The 20335-nt window shown below is 43.3% G+C and overlaps 1 protein-coding gene across 2 annotated transcripts in view; it reads right to left on the bottom strand.

The window, feature by feature from the left end:
• The window catches only part of NPAS2 (neuronal PAS domain protein 2), a 107090-nt gene that overhangs the window by 38109 nt on the left and 48646 nt on the right, over positions 1–20335 (bottom strand). For both annotated transcript variants that reach the window (XM_039548723.1, XM_039548732.1), the window contains exons 2-5: positions 17807–17860; positions 12911–13059; positions 7379–7470; positions 3988–4077 (exon numbers count right to left, since the gene is read on the bottom strand). In XM_039548723.1, the coding sequence (XP_039404657.1) occupies positions 3988–4077; positions 7379–7470; positions 12911–13059; positions 17807–17860 (385 nt within the window). The remainder of the gene's footprint in view (positions 1–3987; positions 4078–7378; positions 7471–12910; positions 13060–17806; positions 17861–20335) is intronic.

Here is a 20335-nt window from a genome sequence, read left to right as displayed (position 1 = left end):
ATGCTTCAGTTATAAGTATTATATATGCTCATTACTTGAATATTCCTGTTGTGAAGAACACTTGAAAATAATTTTTGTGACTTTAGTTTATATCTTATTAATACGAATCCTACTGATATATATGCATATGAAGAAAGAGCCTTTGACAGGAAACTACAGTGATGAGTTCTGTTCAAGGCTTAGGTGCAATCTCAGAAATGAATTTTTTCCTTCTCATTCCCTTTCTACTTGTAAGCAATAATGATACCACCAGGTTAATTAATCTCCCATCTACTCTGCAGTAACTGCAGGAAGACTAGATGTGAGCCATCACCATTCCTCTAACTGAAACCATTTGTCTCCATACTGAGACCAAGCTCCAATTCCAAACCTCTGATTAGTTCTGCACTGCTGTTTCTGTTTGAGGTGATAGCTGCAGAGGCCTGTGACTACACCTGTGGTTGGAGTTGCAAGAGACCACACACCCCCTCAGAGCAACCTCTCACCCTGAGCACCAGGTATTCGTTGATTTGCAAGTCCTGGTATTCACAGTTTTTGCTGCCATCATGTACCATATCTACAATTTAATATTTGGGTTGCATCTTTGCTCTTAGGAAGTACCAACTTTTTTTAAATGAGTTTGAAAAAAATGCTAAGGTTTCTACTTCTTACTGTGTTTCACAACTCTTGCCTCTTGCAGAGGTTTGGCACACCTGCAAAATAGTGCACAGAACAGAATTTCTGGATCTTGTACAACAATGCTCTTGAATCAATATGTCAATCCAGAATACATTGCTAAGTCAAATAGAGAGATGGAAGCAAATATTTCATGGTCTCACTGGAACTGTAGAAAATGCCAAGCAAGCTATTCAGAGCTAATTCTGCACCAGACCCAAAGAGCAGACATCTGGTGTCATGGTAAAAAGGTGAGTGGTGAGACTCTGTGCCACTGGCTGAGACAGCCACAGAGCATTGCTGAATGCGACAGGCACAGCAGATAAAAGATAAACTACAGTGACTGTGGGTAGACTTGTTAGATGAACTAGGTTAATGTAGAGCTTTGCTGCTAAGCCTGGAATCTACTCTGCATCTTCAAATCTACGGATCCTGCTAAGAGAAACTTCGGAGTATTTGCTCCTGAAAGCTAAGGCAGACAAAGAACACCTTTGTCTACATGGATGCTGGTCTGTTGCAAATACAATACATCAAGTTCTGCAATAATGGGATGCATAGTTAAAATATTTGTGCGGTTTCAACGAAACAGCTGTACTTCAAAATGGAACTCCTTCCTCATGATTTCATTGCTTTTACTGGGGGTTGGGGGATAGTGGTTAGGAGGAAAAACTCCTGCTGTAGGGAGAAAAAGAAGAGGAACTAAGCAAACATGGTCACTAGGAAAGGGATGGTGGAGGGCTGCAAATGGGACAGGTTTCTTTCCCATCAACACAAAAAATAAAGATGGCTATGCACTTGTGTACTGCTATTTGGCCCCTGTATCAACCTGTAAGTCCTGCACTGATTCCCACTGTTACCCTGTAACAGCAACACAACACGCATAACTTTTGTACACTGTAAGGTGCTATGTCCTGGATTTTTCCACTCTGACGTTTACCTTAAGCACCCAACACAGCAGAGTAACTCCTTGAGTTTTACTGGGTAGCCCCTGAGGAGACAGACCTTCCCCTGGGAGAATCTCAACCCTGTCAGGGAGCTTCTGGCAAAGCAGGCCAGAAGGGACAGGAAGGACCCTTCTCAAGACAGTACATATTCTTGGAGTCATAGCGTACCATCTGACTGGCAAATGCTAAGAGTTGTGATCAGATTTCCCTGAGTTCACTTCAGCTGGAGTCAACCTTACCATGTGAGCTAGAGCTCTCCACCTCAACTGACCCTAGCAGTAGCTTCCAGATCTTGTTAAAAAAAAAATTTTAGAATTACAACAAGGGAAGTTTGTGTTTGAAAATACTCCATGGAAGTAAGGGAAGCTGTATTAAAGAGAACTGGATATATTTATTCTCAGTATTGGAGACTTCTATGATTTTAATGAGAGAAAATATATCAGTTTTCTTAACAGGGGCCCTCAGAGAGCCCTGCTCTGCATTCTGCCCAGTTTTGCTTTCCTTTCATTGCTCAAGGCAGATTTGCAGAGTATTTTTTTCCCTGTTGTCACAGAGGGAAAAGAATTGGTGTTTTGTCCCTCAAACAGTGACTGAATTCAGCTTACAAATAGATCCTCAAGGTAAACTAAATAAGCCACATAGATTTTTCAGATAGCACTCTGATCAGTTTTAAAACTTAAAAAAACCCATATGGAAAGGGCAACAGAGGACTAAAATACCCAGTGTGCACCTAGATGCACCCTCAGCTGGGCCCCTGCCCACAGCCATAGCGATTTGCCGACCTGGGGCAGGCAGAGTCCTCTATTGCTTGTTCAGTTGTGGCCTCTGGGATGCTCCTTCTGCATATGTGGGCTGGTGGGGCAGTTGTTAACCATTACCACCCCAACAGCTCCAGGAAGGTCTTCTCCACCTCCAGCCCAGTCAGGCTGGTCCCTGACTTGGACTGCCACATGCTGCTTCTATACAAAGTAATGTCCAGCCTTATTTTGGGCTGGATGCCATGTAAGATTATCACACAAGGCATGTCTTTGGGAGAGAAAAACAGTTTAGTTTCTGATGGTCCAACTCAGGAATTATGAACCTGAATCTATCCATGTTCAGTAGGGCTTCAGATTTTAGGCACAGGGTCTGAAATGTGTCTTCCTGAGGAGGAATACTTTCCTGAAGCAAATCTACCATCTCCACTCAGAATCAGGATTTGGAAGGGATACCAATGAAACCTCCAAATAATGAAAGACAAGGAAATTGCATGGAAAACAGTAAGTGTATGAAAACCCCACAGCCTGTGTGCACGACAGAGCTCTCCCCACCCTTGAAGTGAAGGCCCATGCCAAAAAATAGTCAAGTACTAGTCTTCTTAACTGTTGAGGATGAAAGAAAATTGAAATAGATAGACTCATTCAATCTGTTGTTGCATAGCAATATTTTTGCATTTACCAGGAGCTGCTGCCTTTTCATCAAGTTCCTTTTGTCTCAGAAGAAAATAATTTTTGTTCATATTCCAGCAAGGTAGTGGTGTGAAATACATTTGTCTGGGTGGAAAACATAACACATATTTGGTGAAAAACTAAATCAGAGAAAAAGAATTGTAATTTTCTTAAGAACATGGCAGGGGGTAGTACAATAATGATTTGGCAGCTAATTTTTTCTCCTGGGCATGTATTTATTTGAGACCAGGATACTAAAAATGAGCATGAGGATTAATCCGTAATTATTGTGCCATTTCTCCTAGAGCAGCCTTAGCAACAGGACCAGGGTTTGGAGCAGTCCCTCTCCCCTGCTCCTCCAGCCCAAGCCAATGCACATGGGAGTGTCTCCCACAGCAGCACACAGATAAAGAAGCTGAATGTGCCAGACTGAGCATCAGCTGGGCCGGTGTAGGGATGCACCCAGCATCGGCTCCAGCAGCGCCTCCTGGTGCGCTCCCCTTGGGAAAGCACAGCTGAGCTGCAGAGAGAGCTCGTCAGAGGCCTCTGGCTAACTCCAAATTCAGTGGGGTTTTTGTCCTTTACCTCTGCGGGAGCAGAATAAGGCCCTTAACGAGCTCCTCACTGGGCTGCCAGCATCACTGGTGCTATTCTCTGCTAGCTTAGAAATCAGAGATGGAAAAGATCAGCCAGGTCACCCTGTCCCTCCCCTGGCCAGACTATTCCTGCAGAGCTTTTTCCATTCAAGAAGTGCCTCATAGCAACAAAAACCTGAAGGGTATGAATCAAACAGAGAGAATACAGAGCTGAGCAACAGCAGCAGCCAGCATAATGCAGGGACAAACTCCTTCACTACATTTTCAGGAAAACACCACCCCCAGCACCCTTTTACATCTGTTTCTAAAAATGCAGTGCCCAATTCTACCATGTGTGGTGGAAAAGCCAATGCCAGAATTACTCACCGGTAAATGCCCTAGAAGAGGTGTGATGCTGTCAGACACATAGATGATGCTTCCACCTGTTGTTACTGCTATAATGAAGCCATCCAATGCCTAAGGAAAACAGACAAGTCGAGAGTGCTTTAATAGGAATGAGTGGTGTAAACAGGACATCTCATCATGTGTTGATCAAAACAGACTTTGGCACCATATTGTTATCGAGTTACAGGAATGTTATCTCAAGTTGCAGAACAGTAATTCTCTGATTTTACAGTCTGATTTAACTTTTACAAGACTCTTTGTAGTCTAGTAAAACCTACTATTGAAGCAACAAAGGGCTCACAGGAACATTTCATGTCTCAGTTTTTAAATTAATCACACATTTTAATAATGCAAAATGACTAAGACTGGATCCCTTGGAAGTTATTAAAATGAACATTTGAGCTCTGTGTAAATATCAAAGCACGATGAAAGGATGCAGTCCTATCTCAAAATGGTACTTCTCCACAAACCCCATAAATCTCAGTTTGTATTAATGTAACATTGTATATTACTGGGCTTTCATGTAAGTAAAAGCAATGCAAATGATCAAATAATCCTTAGCCTAAGTTTTAATTGAGTGATTTATTTTAAAGGGCATGGTATTAGATTACTCATTCCAAGAGAAATTCATTCTGCAGAGTTTCTTCCTCACTTTGGTCCCATCTTGTGGTAAGCCCCTTCACTCCTAAGGACTGAAGGGAAATGTCAGCATTATCCCCACCCTCTGCACAGGAGCAATTTCACCTATAAAATGACTCTCTTCTTTAGTCTGAGCTGCCAAGTTTTGAGCTAAGTTTTGTTCAAAATTAAACCTAGGTAGATTTTGAGATCTAAGGCAAGACTAACTTAATTTTTTGGGGCATTCTCCTCAGAGTGAACTAAAGTTACATGATCTTTAGATCACTCTAAGGAGAACACTCCAAAAAATTAAGACACAACAGTAGGTGCTCAGACAATATATTAAAACCTTCCCATTGTCATTAGGGAGTCACCAGTGAGGCCCCCAAGCCTTCAAGTGGAGCAAGTCTGGGTCCTTCCTGTCAGTTCCCTGTTGTTCTGGAGTCAGCATTGCCAGCAGTATTTGAGCAGCAAAGGCACTGCAAGCACGGCTGAATCAGAGCAGGGTTTGACTATACTCCAGTGGCCACACCTGCTCAGGAGACAGGTGTACTGCAAACAGCCTGATCAGAGTGCCACAGTGTTACAGAACCATACTGCAAATCCAGGCCTGCCTCCAAGCCAGACTTGCAGCTGATCTCGTAAGCCACAGCACATCCTTCCCCCCCACTGACTTCAATAAGGGAAAGAATTCTGAGAACACTGGGAAATGCTAATTGTTTAAAAAAAAAAAAAAAAAGGAAAAGACAAAGCCTTGAATAAAGACACAAACATATGTTCCTTTTTCCAGAGAATGCTGAGCACCCACAACTATTTAAGTCAATGGGAATCTGCTAGTGCTTCAGTCCTTTGAAAAGCAAGTCAATAACTTATACTCCAGTAGAAGAGTGTGTGCTTAGCATCTCTGAAAACCCTCCAGCTGCTATAGTTAGTTTGATTTTGTTAATCTAGGTGCAGAGAATATGTTTTTCTTTAGTGCAGTACATTCAAGCTGTTCTCTAAAAAAGCATGATAGCTGTTAACCCGTATAAGAGAGCAGTGGTTTTACAAGGCAGTTGGATCGTGCACGTTACTATGGTGAAGGTTGTTAGTTTTCAAAAAATCAGGTCTTTATTTCATATCCAATGCAAATTATACACAGTGATTCATATCAGAATTTTGTGGTAAAATCAAGTTAATGTGTGCATACATAATTCTATTTTTATTTACTTGCGACTGGACATTCCAACATTAAGAGAGCATTTTCCTCTTCAAAGGTTTTACTATTGCATCAGTCCTAGATGGACAAACGGAGCCTAATGCTCACTATAATTTGGTGACAGCCTTTTCAATGGGGTAAGAAAAGGCCATTTTCAAGAAAGCTGATATATTACTGCAGCCAATTATGCCTTGAGTCTTTTGAATTAGTGCTTGGAAAAAACCCTTCTCATCTTTTAATAACAGGATGGGAAAAACTTCAAGCAGTCTTGTCCAAATGCTAATAAAAGAAGATTAGTAGAAAGGCAAAATAGCAGGGAATGATGAACATCTGGCACAACAGGACATCCCAATACCCAATGTTATCTTGAAGGGCATGGAAAATCACAGTAGCAAGATGGTGATTTATAAGCTGGGAAACCAAAAGCGATTGTTTTAATCTAAAATTTGTGTAGCATACAAGCAGAATCAACAAAGGCCCAGCCTGTCAAAACAGCCAATTTATTGCAGTCTGAGGGACATATTTCAGTGCAGACTGAAGGAGTTATGTGGGTTAAGTTCCTGTGCACTGAGATGGAAATGGGCGGTTGTCAGAGCAATGGGAGCAAAGTGTTTCATAAAATTGGTCCAGGGGAGCCTCATCACAACAAATTGCAATGGCCAAGGGACTGCCAGCCCCTGGGAGCCAGAAACACGCCCTGGCTTTATGCCACTCCTTGGTGGGTGAAATTGTTCCCCAACATCCTTCCCTGACCACCACCAGAGCCTGGATCATGTGCCATGTTCACATGATTTGTGAGAGAACAAGCTTGTTCTCAAAGGACACTGTGGGGCCATGCAACATCCATGTGTTTAGTACAGGAGAAGACCCTTGCTAAAGGCAGTTCGAGCTATTACTGAGAGAAAAAATGCATTCTAGCAACTCATTTGCTTTTCATTTTGAACCTACATAAACACCATTGAGTCGCCTCCCTTCAGATCCCAGTTAGCATTAAAAAACCTATGCTATAATTTAAAAACTATGATTGCAAAATGCAAGAATAAAAAGTGTTTGATAAGGGCCTTGCAAATCAGAGTGGAAGTACTAACTGTATCAAGCCAAGAGGAGCTGTCAGCCTTTATCTGCTTGTACAGCACCTAGCACTAGAGGGACACGACACCATCACGTTTCAGGTGCTAGTTTTCATAAATATTAGATGATAATAACGCCTTCCAAGAACAGGAGAAAAATGGCCATGTGCCCTTTACCTCACCTCTGTTTGTAAAAATAAAATATAACTTGTGATTTGAATCTTTGCCCTGAACTGCTCTTGTTGGGAGTCGCTGCACAGCTTTGGAGGCTGGAGCAGCACAGCGCAATGGTACCGCTGAGAGGGAAGAGCAACAAGTGGGGACTTTAATCCCTTGTCCCAGTGACAGCTCTGCTTGATGGTCAAATACAGCAGTTCCCAAAACTTTCTTTTTTGGAACTGCAGATGACAGTTTATTCTAAATGCATGGGCGTTTCCATGAGTGCTAGACAAAATTAGGAAAGGTATATATTTATATCCATGTTTACCTCCAACATCAGCTGGGTGAATTCTTCATTGCTGAGAAATGAAGGCTTCCAGTCCTGCTGAATTTCAGAAATCTCTGTCTGTGCTGAGACTTCTAGACAAATGAAACATTTACATCTGTAAAATTCAAATTAACTTCCATCTGCAATACTACATATGAGTTGCTATGAAAAGAGAGAAATAACCTTTGTATTCAAAAATTGCAGTTTTCAAGCCTGAAATGTTTTCCTCATTTTTTACTCAAGTCAACTTGTACTGACTTCAGTGGGAGCCTGTATTCACAAGGCCACTGGCCTCAAGCAGCATTACTGGGGTATTGATCAAAACATAAAGCTACTTTGCATGAAATTAAAATCAGGGCAAGGATTAGCACATGTCAAATTGCTATTTGCAATCTACAGCTTCAATAAGGATGCTAGAGAGGGTTCAGCTTATAGCTTCTGTGCCAAACAGGGAACAGCAAGAAAGCTCCTTCAGAGGAGCCCCTAAGGGCTGTGACCCCAAACTGCAGAGCTATTGCTCTGTTTTCCAAAAGGAGAGAGAATCACGAGCATTTGCAGCAGCTTTACACTGGTGCTACTGCCACCAGTCTCTCCCATGCCTACCTTCAGCCACGTGGTGTAGGGCAGCCCAGGAGTGTTGCAGTGGGGATCCTGCAACACGCATATATCAAACCAGGAGTCCCGTGGAAAGGAAGTATATATGGACAGACAGATTCTTGATAGCTGTTTCAGAGAGATGTTTATTTCTCCAGCCGCATGGCCAGAGCTCTGCCCAGGAACTGTTCCAGTCATGGGACCAAGGGTCCTTCTGCCCGCGCAGGGAACACAAACCAACCAATGGGAACGAGGCAGAGCAGGGGCAGGGAAGCCCCGTGTCTGTGCCCTCAGGGCCCCTCTCCCAGGGCTACACGGCAGGGGAGGGACCCCAACACCTCACCCGTTTTATTTTAATAAAAGGAGAATGAAAACAACTGGATAAACATAACAAGAACCGTTTCAAGACAAAACAAGCCACCCTCCTGAGTCTTTAAATGTCCAAACAGATTCTCTGGAACATCTTAGGGCTGACAGAAGGGAGACAGAATTCTCTGAGCATGCTTTGTGGGGAAACTGAGGCAGGAGAGGGTTTAACTTCTTCCCTCCCCCTTTTCATCCCCCACTCGGCATTGGAAAGGGATTTCTGGGGAAACAGTTGGCAAAAGCATGGTTTTGTGAGGGAAACCATGGATGAAAAAACGGATTGGGAATACACTGGGGGTAATAGGACATAGGGTAAAAGGGAAAGGTGGGATTAGGAGGAGACTGTAGGGGGGACTTACAATAGAGATACTGTCTAACATGACTACGATTTTTAGCATATATACTGCCTTTTACAGGAACACCATCAGGCCCAGTGACCTGCGATGCTTGTAACCCTTTTCTACCTCGTATAATTTTGAATTCCACGACTTCTCCATCTCCCAAGCTTGGGATGCATTTTTCAGGGTTATTCTTTTTAATAGCAGTTCTATGCACGAATATGTCTTGCTGGTTGTCACACCTTGTTATAAAACCATAATTTTGCTTAACATTATACCATTTTACTATCCCTAAGGTCTTAGCTACTATGATCTTTTCCTTTTTCCGAGTGGCTGCTGTTTTCTGTCTCGCTGCGTCTTTGCTCTCTCCTTCGGTCGCTCCCGTGTTGGAATTGTCGGGGCTGCTGGTGCCTGCGCGCTCTTCCCGGGGTCGCGTTCGGGGCTGCGCGGGCCGGGCCGGGCCGTGCCGCTCAGTTCTCTGTGCGTCGCCTCCTCTGGTCGCAGCTTCGCTGCCGCTGCCGGGCGCTGCACCCACATCTCGGCCGGGCCCCCGAGCGATGACTCCCCCGCGCCCTGCTCCAGCGCGCGTTTCGGCTGGGCGCGGCTCCGCTCCACCGCCATCGCCGCCCGCGCGCCGCCCCTCTCAGTCGGGCGTTCACGGGGCTCGCTCCACCACGCGCTGGGCTGGGCCGGGCGGGCACCGCCGGGTCCCGCCGCTCCCGCCGCGCCTCGCTCCGCCACCGACACTGCGGCTCGGGTGACTCCGCCCGTGCGCGGGAACTGCCTCGCTGCTGCTCGCAGAGCGCTCGGTGCACGTGGCCTGGGCCGCACGGTCCCTGCGCCAGGCTTCCCTTCGCCAGGACACAGCTGACATTGCTCAACAGTCTCGGTAACTAAATAATATTCACGAAAATATTCTTCCATCGGCATATATTTTGACTCCAATATTAACTGTGTCCAAACGGTTTTCCAAAAGCCCTTGGTAAGAATTAAACCCCAAGAAACATAGAAAAAGTTCTTAAACAACCATGCCAGGAAGTGTTTCAGTTCTTTTTGAGCTTGAATCAAGCTAAAATTTACAAATCGTTGTTCAAGAATCATTTTAAGTTTAAGATAAATGTCCATATGCGGCTCTGAGAGCCAAGAGTCTTCCCACCGTTCCTCCATAGTTTAGATACGGAATAGCAAAGCAAAACCAAGAAGAGGAATCCAAAGTTTCCAGGGTTTACTCACACAAATCAGTTGCTTAGGGATCGGGGATCGTTCTGCTCTCAATTCTCCACCATTTGTTGCAGTGGGGATCCTGCAACACGCATATATCAAACCAGGAGTCCCGTGGAAAGGAAATATATATGGACAGACAGATTCTTGATAGCTGTTTCAGAGAGATGTTTATTTCTCCAGCCGCATGGCCGGAGCTCTGCCCAGGAACTGTTCCAGTCACGGGACCAAGGGTCCTTCTGCCCGCGCAGGGAACACAAACCAACCAATGGGAACGAGGCAGAGCAGGGGCAGGGAAACCCCGTGTCTGTGCCCTCAGGGCCCCTCTCCCAGGGCTACACGGCAGGGGAGGGACCCCAACACAGGAGAAGGAACGGAGCACCAGCATCTCATCCCAAATTCTGTCTGGAGAGCAGGGTACCCTCTGCTGTCAGCCCATTAGGCACCAAGAGGAGATCTGCCCCACTGTTGTCCAGTCCTGACCCCACAGCAGCCTGCAGAGAGCTTGCTCCCCAAAGACTTTCCATGGAGGGGTGCAGGCACACTGGGATAACAACTCACAGCTTTGCACTGAAACTGGGGACCATACTGGATAGCTGGTTGCACTGTTTTCCTTTGGAAAACAGTCACTATGTTAGTTCTGCCTGAGTCAGACAGGATTCTGGGGGACAGCTCTAATTTAGAGAAACTTGAGCTGGTTTAGTTTGAAGCTCACTCTGCTTCTCTAGGAGTGCTCCCTCACTCAGCTCTAGCAGTGAGGGGACATTGAGCACAGACTGTCTTCTCTTTTCAGCACCTCCTGCTAATTAATCCTATTGATTAACACTTCCAGAGCATGTAACACCCAACGCTTCCTATTCAGAGCACATAGGAAACTGGCCAGAGAAAATCAAATGGATAAATGATACTAAAGACAGTAAATTTATACGAGCCTGTGCATTTTGTCAGCGAGAAAGAAATCAAAGCCTCCGTTCAGGCTGTATTAGTGGAGGTACAGCCCTTTGCTCCTACCAGCTTGTTCCACTTGCTTTCTGCACTGCTGGGGGCTGTCACTGGCAGCACGGCAACTCTCCACAGCCCCCGTGGTTTTACACACAGGACTGAAAACCAGACTAAGGAAAAAGAGTCCATCAGATTTTTTTAGGTAGTTTCAGAACGTAGGATACTTTCAGCAGACCTGTAGCTTGGGAAAGCTAATGTACATGAAATGGTGACTGTTGGGAGAATTACTTGAGATTTGGGAGATTCTGTGGATTATAATGAAGGAGGCTGTTTAGGAAGGAAAAAATCTGAAAATTTACCTCCTCTGTTATGACTAAAATCTTGGTTTAGCCTACCAAACGAAAGGGAAATATCATTCAATAAACCAGATCCAAAGCACGCTGAAGATAATCAACAATTTTAAATGCTGATGTTTTGTATTATATTGTGTGACTACTAATCTGGTTAAAAAATAGATAACATTTTCTTTTTTTAGCAAGTGCACCCCAGTCACATTTTGACCTAATTGCTGTGGAAGGATTTGTGACTGTAAGCTTTTCTTTACCTAGTTGTTCTTCAAGAAAAAGCACCTTTTAGAGTAAATTATTTGGACCTTCAGCTACACTTATACAATTATTTTAAATCTTGGGTGATTGTTTTTTTGCTTAGCTTTATAATTGAGCATATTCACATCTTCCTTTGCCTTGGGCAGCTTAAAAAATAAAGGTAAGTTATTACTATAATTTTTTAAAAAGTCTATATAACAATTAAACCTTGAGATGTCCTAGTCATCCCCTCCTGTGCAAAACCATAGGTTAATGGTTGGACTCACTGGTCTTAAATGTCTTTTTCAACCTAAACAATTCTATGATTCTATCTTGTCTGTGGCCAAAATTCATTTAAGGAGAAACGGCACTCTAATGACAGAGCCATTACAATTATTACCTCAGTAAGATTGACATTTTGACTCCATTCTGTTGGGAGTCATGATGTAAGAATTTTCATGGTCTTTCCTGTTACACCCAGAGTTCTCCAGAGACTGCAGGAGGGAGGTGCTGGGTGAGCAAAGGTAAGCCAGGTGACCTAGTGCATCATCTTATGAGACCCCTTTCTGCTTTCTGGGACCAGGGGCATTCCCCACGGTCACCCACTGAAACCTCCTCATAGGGGCAGAGCAGGAGAGCCCCATTTTAAACCAGTGCCCTGAATCGTAAGGGAGAAGCATTTCGATTGACAACTGCTGGTGGGTGTCAAAGCATTAGGAAGGCCACAGTGCACATTCCTCCCATGGAGTAGAAACTAGACCAAAGAGGGTAGATCAGCAGGGTCAGAAATCTCCTCTGCCCTCTGTGAAGGTACATTTCTGTCACTGCTGCAAGCATTTAAAAAAATAAACTCCTGACTTTCCGACGCTGAACTTCACTACTGCAACTGGATGCTGTGCACATGTGATTTAGCTTCTGCTTGTGCAAACTGGGTGAAGCATGTCAGCTATCTGTGGATGCAATTTGCTGATGCCAGCTTCAAAAACTGAGGCGCTTTCTGGTCTGAGTTTTGTGCTCAGTGTGGAAAATTGAGTCCTACACAGTCCACTGAGGAGCTGGGGTGCTGAACAGATTGCTTCCCTGCATTTTTTCTGCAGAGACGCTGGGGCGAATGCTTTGTTCTTCTGCTCAGAATATTGCAAATTTCAAGGAAGGGAATGTTCCCTCTGCTCCCAAATCTCTCTTGTTCAAAGCATCTGTCCTCTTCATGAGTGCTGCAGGGCACTGTTGCCCTCTTTCCCTTGGTTCCTGCCATTTGCCCCCTTCTCTAGCAGGCTGAGAGTCATCTTCAACTGAAGAGCAAACAAGGAGATGGATTTGGACAGCACAGTGTCTGCAAATGATCTTTTTTGATGAGATAGAAAAAAACCTTTAATACCTTATGTTGACACTTTTAGGTCGCTCGAGCCATTCTGAAAATCACTGAAGGAAATGGGATATTATAGTAACTATCTGGCAAGTGCATGAAGAGCTGCACTAAATCTTACCATTGTGTTTCTGCAGAAAGCCGATGACTTTTTCCAGCACAGTAGTTTTGTCCATTTTGCGAGTGTTGCCTGGAAGCATGGAGCTGAGCTCTTTGATGAGAACATTGAACTGATCGCGCCTCTTCTTCTCAGACTTGTTACGCGAAGCCCTGTAGACAGGGGAAAAGAAAAAAAGGATGAGCAGACCAAGAAGGAAAATGATCATGTACCTGCTCTTTGCAATGTATATACATAAAATTAGCTTGCTGCATGCATCAGCGTGTGAAGATGGACACTGGACTCCAGCAAAGCTGCAGAGACAAGTAGGAGGCAACAGTTCCCACCTCCTGGTCTTTTCTTTGAGCCACCTTTAGTGCCCAGACGGGAGATGGAGGCCCTGCTCACTCCTCTGTGTTGCCTCTGGACACTCTGGTTGAGCTTATCAGGTCGGCATTGAGCCTGCAGTTGAAGGAGCTCTGTCCATCTCCTTAGACATATGTAGGATCTTAAAAATTCATGCAGTCTCTGGGGAGGGACTCAGAATGAGAAGAAATAGGAATACTGTGACGACACTAAAATTGTTCATAAACAAGAAGAATGGAGACCGGATCACACCCATCTGCGCAGTCTTAACAGAAGAGAGGGACCCCAGTCCTGCAGCTGTTGCACTGGAGCTGGGTTGCTCTAGAGGGACCTGCCCACTTTAGTCACAGGTGCTCTGCCTACCTCCAGGCTGGCAGAGAAGAATCAGGATGCTGTCTTCCAGTCATTAAGAACAGAGACCTGAGTAGAAGTTGCTGCAGTTCCCATCTGGTTCATATGCCACTTTGTTCAGTCTCCTTTCCAAGGTCACAAGGACAAGCAGGAGAGAGAGCATCAGCATGGATTTGGTCTGAGGCTGGGATGCGTTGCCAGATCTGGGGTCTTGGAAGTGCCAGCAGTGCTTGCATTTAATCTCTGTGTGCCACTGGGAAAACCCCTTAATGTCAGTGCCCCGAGTCTCTAGCTGTAAAACGAAGACTCTACAGCTTTCTTCACCAACCTTGTCTGTTTAGCTTGCAGATTCCTCAGAGAGAGCTTGCTTCTGCTGCTGTGTTTGAAGAGCTCACAGGAAGAAAGGATCGGATTTCATTTGGGGTGTTTTGGCACCATCATTACATTGTCATTAAGGCTGTTGATAATCTTTTCAGCATGTGCACTTTGTTTTTTTTAACTCTATGCCAATCTGTACACACGCATTTTCTGACTTGTTCTTGTGAATACGACAATTGTTCAACTCAGAGGTTATCACCTGGACTTCTGTATCCATGTGGAAATAGAAATAAGTATAGCCCAGGAGGTTTGTTTGTTCTTCTGAAAGGTCCTCAAGCGGACGAGATTTGCCTTGTCAATTAAGTAAAGACCTAAAAATCTGGTTACATGTAGAAGGGAAAGAAAAGACAAGAGGCCGGTTCTCACTCTGAGTTTCTCAGTCCCAGCTAACTCTGGCTGTGCCTCAAAGCAGCTCTGGATGCACACTGCTGAAAATCAGAGCAGAATTTAGCCCAGCATCTACATCCCCTGCAAGGACCAGGACGGCAATAAACGTTTTCAGCAGAGAAATCACTACAGAGGCTTCTGGATGATACTGGTGACAGAGGGGCAATTTTTGTTTGTCTTGCTCTCAACCCTGATCACACTTGGAGATACACTGGATAGAAGCCAATGCTTGATTATTTTACAGCTTTGAACACAAGAGATTGGGTGGATACTGCCTGACTGATTTCAGCTTGCTCTTATTACACTGCAAAAGGCTGTCAGAACAAGATGTGCAAAGCTCCAGCCTTATCCTATTTCTCCACAGTACAGGGCAACGTTAAGAATATCAACATTTTACTTCCTCATAATTCAATCCTCAGTTCATTTTAAGCTTAAAGAGCCCAGATTTCCATAAAAATCAAATAAACCACCTACTGTCAATAGGGAATGCATTGCTTTAAAAAAAAAAAAAACAAAAAAGCCTTGACAGAAATATAAAGTATCTATTTTTAACACTTGACATTTTATTCACAAAGGAAATATAAAAACTCCTCTAGCGGAAATAACTCTACCAAGATATGAATCGTTGATCACAGTAAAATTTTGAAAAGAAAAAAAAAGAGAAAAATGGGAAAAATGATAAAAACGATCCCTGCACAGTTGAAAATACTTTGTTTAGTACAGTTATAGATGTATGAAATAAGACAGTTTTCATCACTTCCCTTTGAAGGTTATTTTCTAGCCTTGCTTACTTCACTGCTAGGGCATACAATTACAGTAAGCCAAAACAACCTCTGTCTTAATTCCATACTACTTGTCCCAGTTCTCCTCCCTCCTTGCTACTCCACAAAGATGACAGCATATTCAAAGGGAGGAGGAGACACAGTATGAACAAAATCAGGACTATCAGTGAATACAGCTAAAGGCAATACAGAACAGCCTGAATTCAGAATGATCAAAATCAACAATTTAACAGCCATTTTTATTTGCTCACATATATGCTGGTTGTTGTCTTAGACAGACAGACTTACTGACTAGTAGATGCTACATTTTGCTAATTTACAATGAAATGTGACTTTACACTAAATTTCAGATTTCTTTTGGCTGTCCAGTGGAGTGTACTATATATGCACCAATGCAAGTAACTGTACTACATACCTTCATTCAGATTCTTAAATTTACTTTTTATTTCAGTGGAAAATGGCAGGTAGTAGTCTTCATGATTAAGCACTTTCTCATGGTTCACTTCAAGCTGGTTTTGGTTGGAATTTGGAATTCAACTGAATTGCAAAAAAAGTATTTTAAAATTATATACTATTAAAGCAAACTGAAAGAAGAGCAAATAGACAAAAAAGTGCACAAAGCACACCTTTTGTTTCGAATGAATAAATCTATAAAACAAAATAAACCTCATCTAGTATCAAAGAACTGAAAATGAAACTATGGCTTCTGATCTTGGAAGATCAGAAAACCTCACATAGGTCTTCATTGCTCCCGAGTGTGGTGCCATCATATCCACATTTTAGTCCTCAGGTCTTCGGAGTGAAGCTGCGCCTTAGGGAGTCAGATGATGCAGAACAGGGCTCAATTTAACCAGTGTTCTTCCTGGAGGAAGAGTTATATATCTTGGCCAAATACTACAGACCTGATACAGGGGTGAGAGTGCAAGTGCCTCTTTTTCATGTCTGTGTAATGCAACCTGTACATGCCTAATACATTGCAGATACACACAGTGTGTATGTGTACCTCTACATATACCTAACCTGAGAAACTCAGCTCCTGGCTTGAGTCCATCCCCAAAGACTTAGGTCCAGAAATTTCCAGTTTCACCTACTTTTAACGGAGAAAATAAAAGGAGAGAACAATTTCCTGGGCTTTTTAATCCCCTCTGGTGTTTCTCAGCCCTGAGGGACACAATCCTTATACTAAATAGAGGAAAAACAAAAAGTGTTTCCCTTGTGGTATGGGACAGGTGAGAGTCCTCAGTCTACAAGACACAGCAGCAGAATATTCATCAAATAGCTTCTCCTAAGTTTGATTTTCTCTGGAAGAAAACCTGAATTAATCAGAGTGGTTTCAGTATAATGTATTAACTTTAGATCTTCATGAAGCATCTCATGATTTCAAACTCAATTTCAACTTTAGCTTTATTTCTAAAAAGCAAAATGAACTTAAATTACGATTTGAAGAAGCAGTTTCCTTTTTTAATTTTGAAGTTACAATTCTTTTTATGCACCCTGATAGAGGCCTGCCCCAGGGTATGACAAAAATTCCTTCTGGGAACAAACGGCATGAAAACCATACCAGATGGTGATGACAATTGCCGATAGCGAGGATACGTGTTATCCTATTTTTTTCATATATGTATTCATTTAATGAAATTTTTTTTACTATACAATTAGCACACAAACATCTTGAAGATGATCAGGCCTTTAGAAGGCGAAGCAGTGCTGCAAGGTGGGCTCCTTTCTGCACCCTCCAAAAGGAAGCAAAGGGGAACAGCTGAGCCTGGCTGCAGCCTGTGCTGACCTATATCAGTGAGAAAAAGCTGCGGGGAGGGAAAGAAGCGGAGAAGGAATCAAAAGAGATGAAATTGGATCAACTGCTTGTGCCCGGACTGGAAATACTCTCATTAGAGGGAACCAAGGGGAAAAATGTGGGCAACCCCTGGCTCTCTCTAAAGTAATTAAACTGCGGGCTGAGGCATTGATAACCTCGAATGCTTCCAAAGTGCTTTACTGCAGATGCCGGTCAGCTCTGACAGTTATTAAGGGTTTCATTGCCACAGGTCTTCTGCCTTGAAACACACCTTTTCTCTCCCAACAAAGGGTTCACAATGAATTCCCATCAACTGGGACTCAGTGGAGTACAGACTGTATGTGAATATAGGTTTGTGCCAGTTTAAGGCTGACTTTTCGTGGTCTTTCTCTGCTCTGAAGGTAACTTCTGGGTTTTCTCATTGCTGTGAGGTAGGCATTGGTGAATAAATGACCATTCTAATAGGGAAAACCCTCCACTTTTTCTGTTCTTTTTCTTTTGCAAAATGTATTTAAAGAAAAAAAACCACAACATTTTTGTGTACTCTGGAAGCTCAGATGATGTACTGTAGTGGCAGAAGTATGTTGTTGGTGCTTCAGTTCTGACGTTCTGCAGTAATGTGAAGAAAACGATCAATGCCTTGGCTTTTTTTTAACATTTTCCACAGGAAACATTGCTAGGTTATTTTCTTCTTACAGTGCAGCCAAGAGTAGGAGTCTGTGAGATGGCAGTGTTTCAAGTTGTGTTTGAATGTATTTTACTCTCTTGCTCTTTGATTAATTGATTATGGATAAAACAGCTTCTGCAGCAACAAACAGTATCAAGCTCATCACCGAGAGTTATAAAAGAAAAGATGCTCACCTCTTTGCCCTGTCTTTCTCATCTTCATCCATTAGATTGTCTAAGCAGTATTTTCTGTTGAAGGAATGCAAGAATCATTATGAACTGTCATTTTGTTAGCTCTATTTGCAGGTTAATCTCACAGTCACTCTAATTCATTTTAAAAACACAGTGATGATATCCCAGTCAGATAAATGTGTCAGCAGTGCTTTATGCCACAGTCCTTGATTTTAGGAAATATCCATTGTGGGTAATGTTATTCCTGAGCATTATGCTAGCCTTAGGGTCTCTAGTCAGGGATCAAGGCTCCCAGGCACCACATGGTGCATCAGCACAGTACAAAACCAGCCACTTCTTGGGGATTTTTTTGCATGGAGGTTACTCTCTGCAAACTTGCAGGCTGGATGAGCCTGGGGTCTGCTCAAGCTGAAAAGCGTTTTCATTGCCCCCATGTTCCCTCCAAAATAATCTCCAGTGCAAGAGCCAGTATCACTGATGCCTTTGGCTTCTCAGGCTGATCTTCCTACTGGAAGGCTCCTTGTCCTCCTCTGTGGACCTTGACCCAAAGCCAAAAGAGATAGTAGTAACTGCACTGAATTACACCTTAAATTCAAAGTGTCCTTATAAATCCCACTGCCTAAGCCATGCTGAAAAAACCCTCTTGCAGCCCAGTCAGACCATCTGCCCAGCCATGCTGGCACCAAGCATGGGGATTGTGCCATCCCCATCACTCTTTTTGCTAATCTTCACCAAAACGTTGTGACCTCAGCTTTGCATTCAATTGCTCCAGCAGTTTGAGCTGTAAGAAGAAAAGGGTAAATTGGGTAAATTAAGTAAATTTGTGTGGGCAAGGCAAAGGGAAAAATACAAAAGCAGCCCAGCTGAAGGCTGAATGCCTCAGAAACGCTTGTCACCAGCTCACTGCCCACCCTCCTTTGCTCCGTGACCTTATGAGAAAGTGATGCTTGATCTGTAACCACTTCAGCCCAAGAAGGAAGTCCTGTGCTGCTGCACCTCTCAGGGCACCTGGCACCCCTGTTGAGTACAAAATCCGTGTGCTGCTTCATCCCACACAAATATTTTCTGAAACAGCAGCACAATGCCACTGGATATTGTCAAAGCCTCATTTTCAAAGCAGTGGTGTAATGACAGGCAATGATAACACTCTTTGTCAGCAATCAATGTTTCTCATTTAACGAGTCCTCAACATGTAAGACATGAATAAAATTGGAGGGGAGGAGGAAGGAAGTTAATTGCTAGGCTTTATTTAAGCCCATGTTATTTTCCACATATGAGTCACACATAAATTTGCCTGTTGAAAGAACATTTTATGAAAAAACGAAAGTGAAAACTAGTTCTCTTACAGCAATATTCTACCTGGTCATTACTCAACAGTTAGCTAAGGAGACAAAACTACCCCATAACCTTTTACCAAATGAGTTATGAGGAATTAAAGCCACTGGTCACTGACTGGAGGGTAAAGCTACTACTTAATGGCACTAAGCTTCTGGATGAAGCATAAATAGGAAATATGAAGGCCAAGGAATTAGTTTTTTTAGTCATAACTGGTGAATTTAAATTGCTGAATTCCGTTATGCAGAACAAAATAACAAATAATACCATGTCATTTTTAGATGTTTTTTTCAGATATTTGTTTGGACTTGTAAAACAGCCCTAGTCAGCCATGACTTTTGACTTGCAAGTCAGCCAAATCATAATCCATATTTTGGACTAGGAAAATGTACAGGCCCAGCAAAATTTTATTAACCAGTGTTTTACATATATTTTAGGTGTTTATTTGCTTAGTCCCATAATGAAACTGTTACCCCAATCAGTGTGTTTTCAAATAATCCAGGCTAAAATGTAGTGACAATATGCAGTGGGTTTTGTTTTCATTTGGTCACTTACTGCAACCTATGCTATTCAGAAGAATACAGAAGGCATTAACATGGCAGGGTTAGCATTTGGGATTTTGCAGTGTTTGTTTGCTAAACCTTTGCTCAAAATCATAGAATCATAGGATGTTAGGGGGTAGGAAGGGACCATAAAGGTCATCTAGTCCCAATGGTGGGAGGACACCTTGCACTAGATCAGGTTGCTCAAAGACTTATCCAACCTGGCCTTGAACACTATCAGGGTTGGGACATCACAACCTCCCTGAGCAACCTGTTCCAGTGTCTCACCACCCGCACAGCACAGCACAGCACAAAATGTTCTGTTGCATGCATCCTTGTTGAATCTAGGGTATGACAATCAAATGGGGCAGTATCAGCAGCAGAAGTCACTCTCCCTGAATCCCTAAAGGTCTTCCTCTGCTGCAGTGAGGCTTCCTCTAGTTGTAACAGGTTCCCCATAGAAAGCAGGAATATGAGGACAAGTGTGCTGAGCGGCTGTGAGGAAGGGTGGGGGTGGATGAGACAGTCAGCATCGGTGCTGCTCAGCCCTGGCTGTTTAGGAGAAGCACAATGTACCTAATGGAAAGGGGCTTCCTACAGCTGTACCCCATACACCATCAAGAAATTACACTGCAAGGAAGCCTCTACTCTTGAG

The sequence above is a fragment of the Corvus cornix genome, chromosome 1 (assembly GCF_000738735.6).
Source record: "Corvus cornix cornix isolate S_Up_H32 chromosome 1, ASM73873v5, whole genome shotgun sequence".
NCBI classification, from domain to species: domain Eukaryota; kingdom Metazoa; phylum Chordata; class Aves; order Passeriformes; family Corvidae; genus Corvus; species Corvus cornix.
Note: the sequence above shows the minus strand (reverse complement) of the source record. Positions and strands in the feature narration are given on the sequence as shown.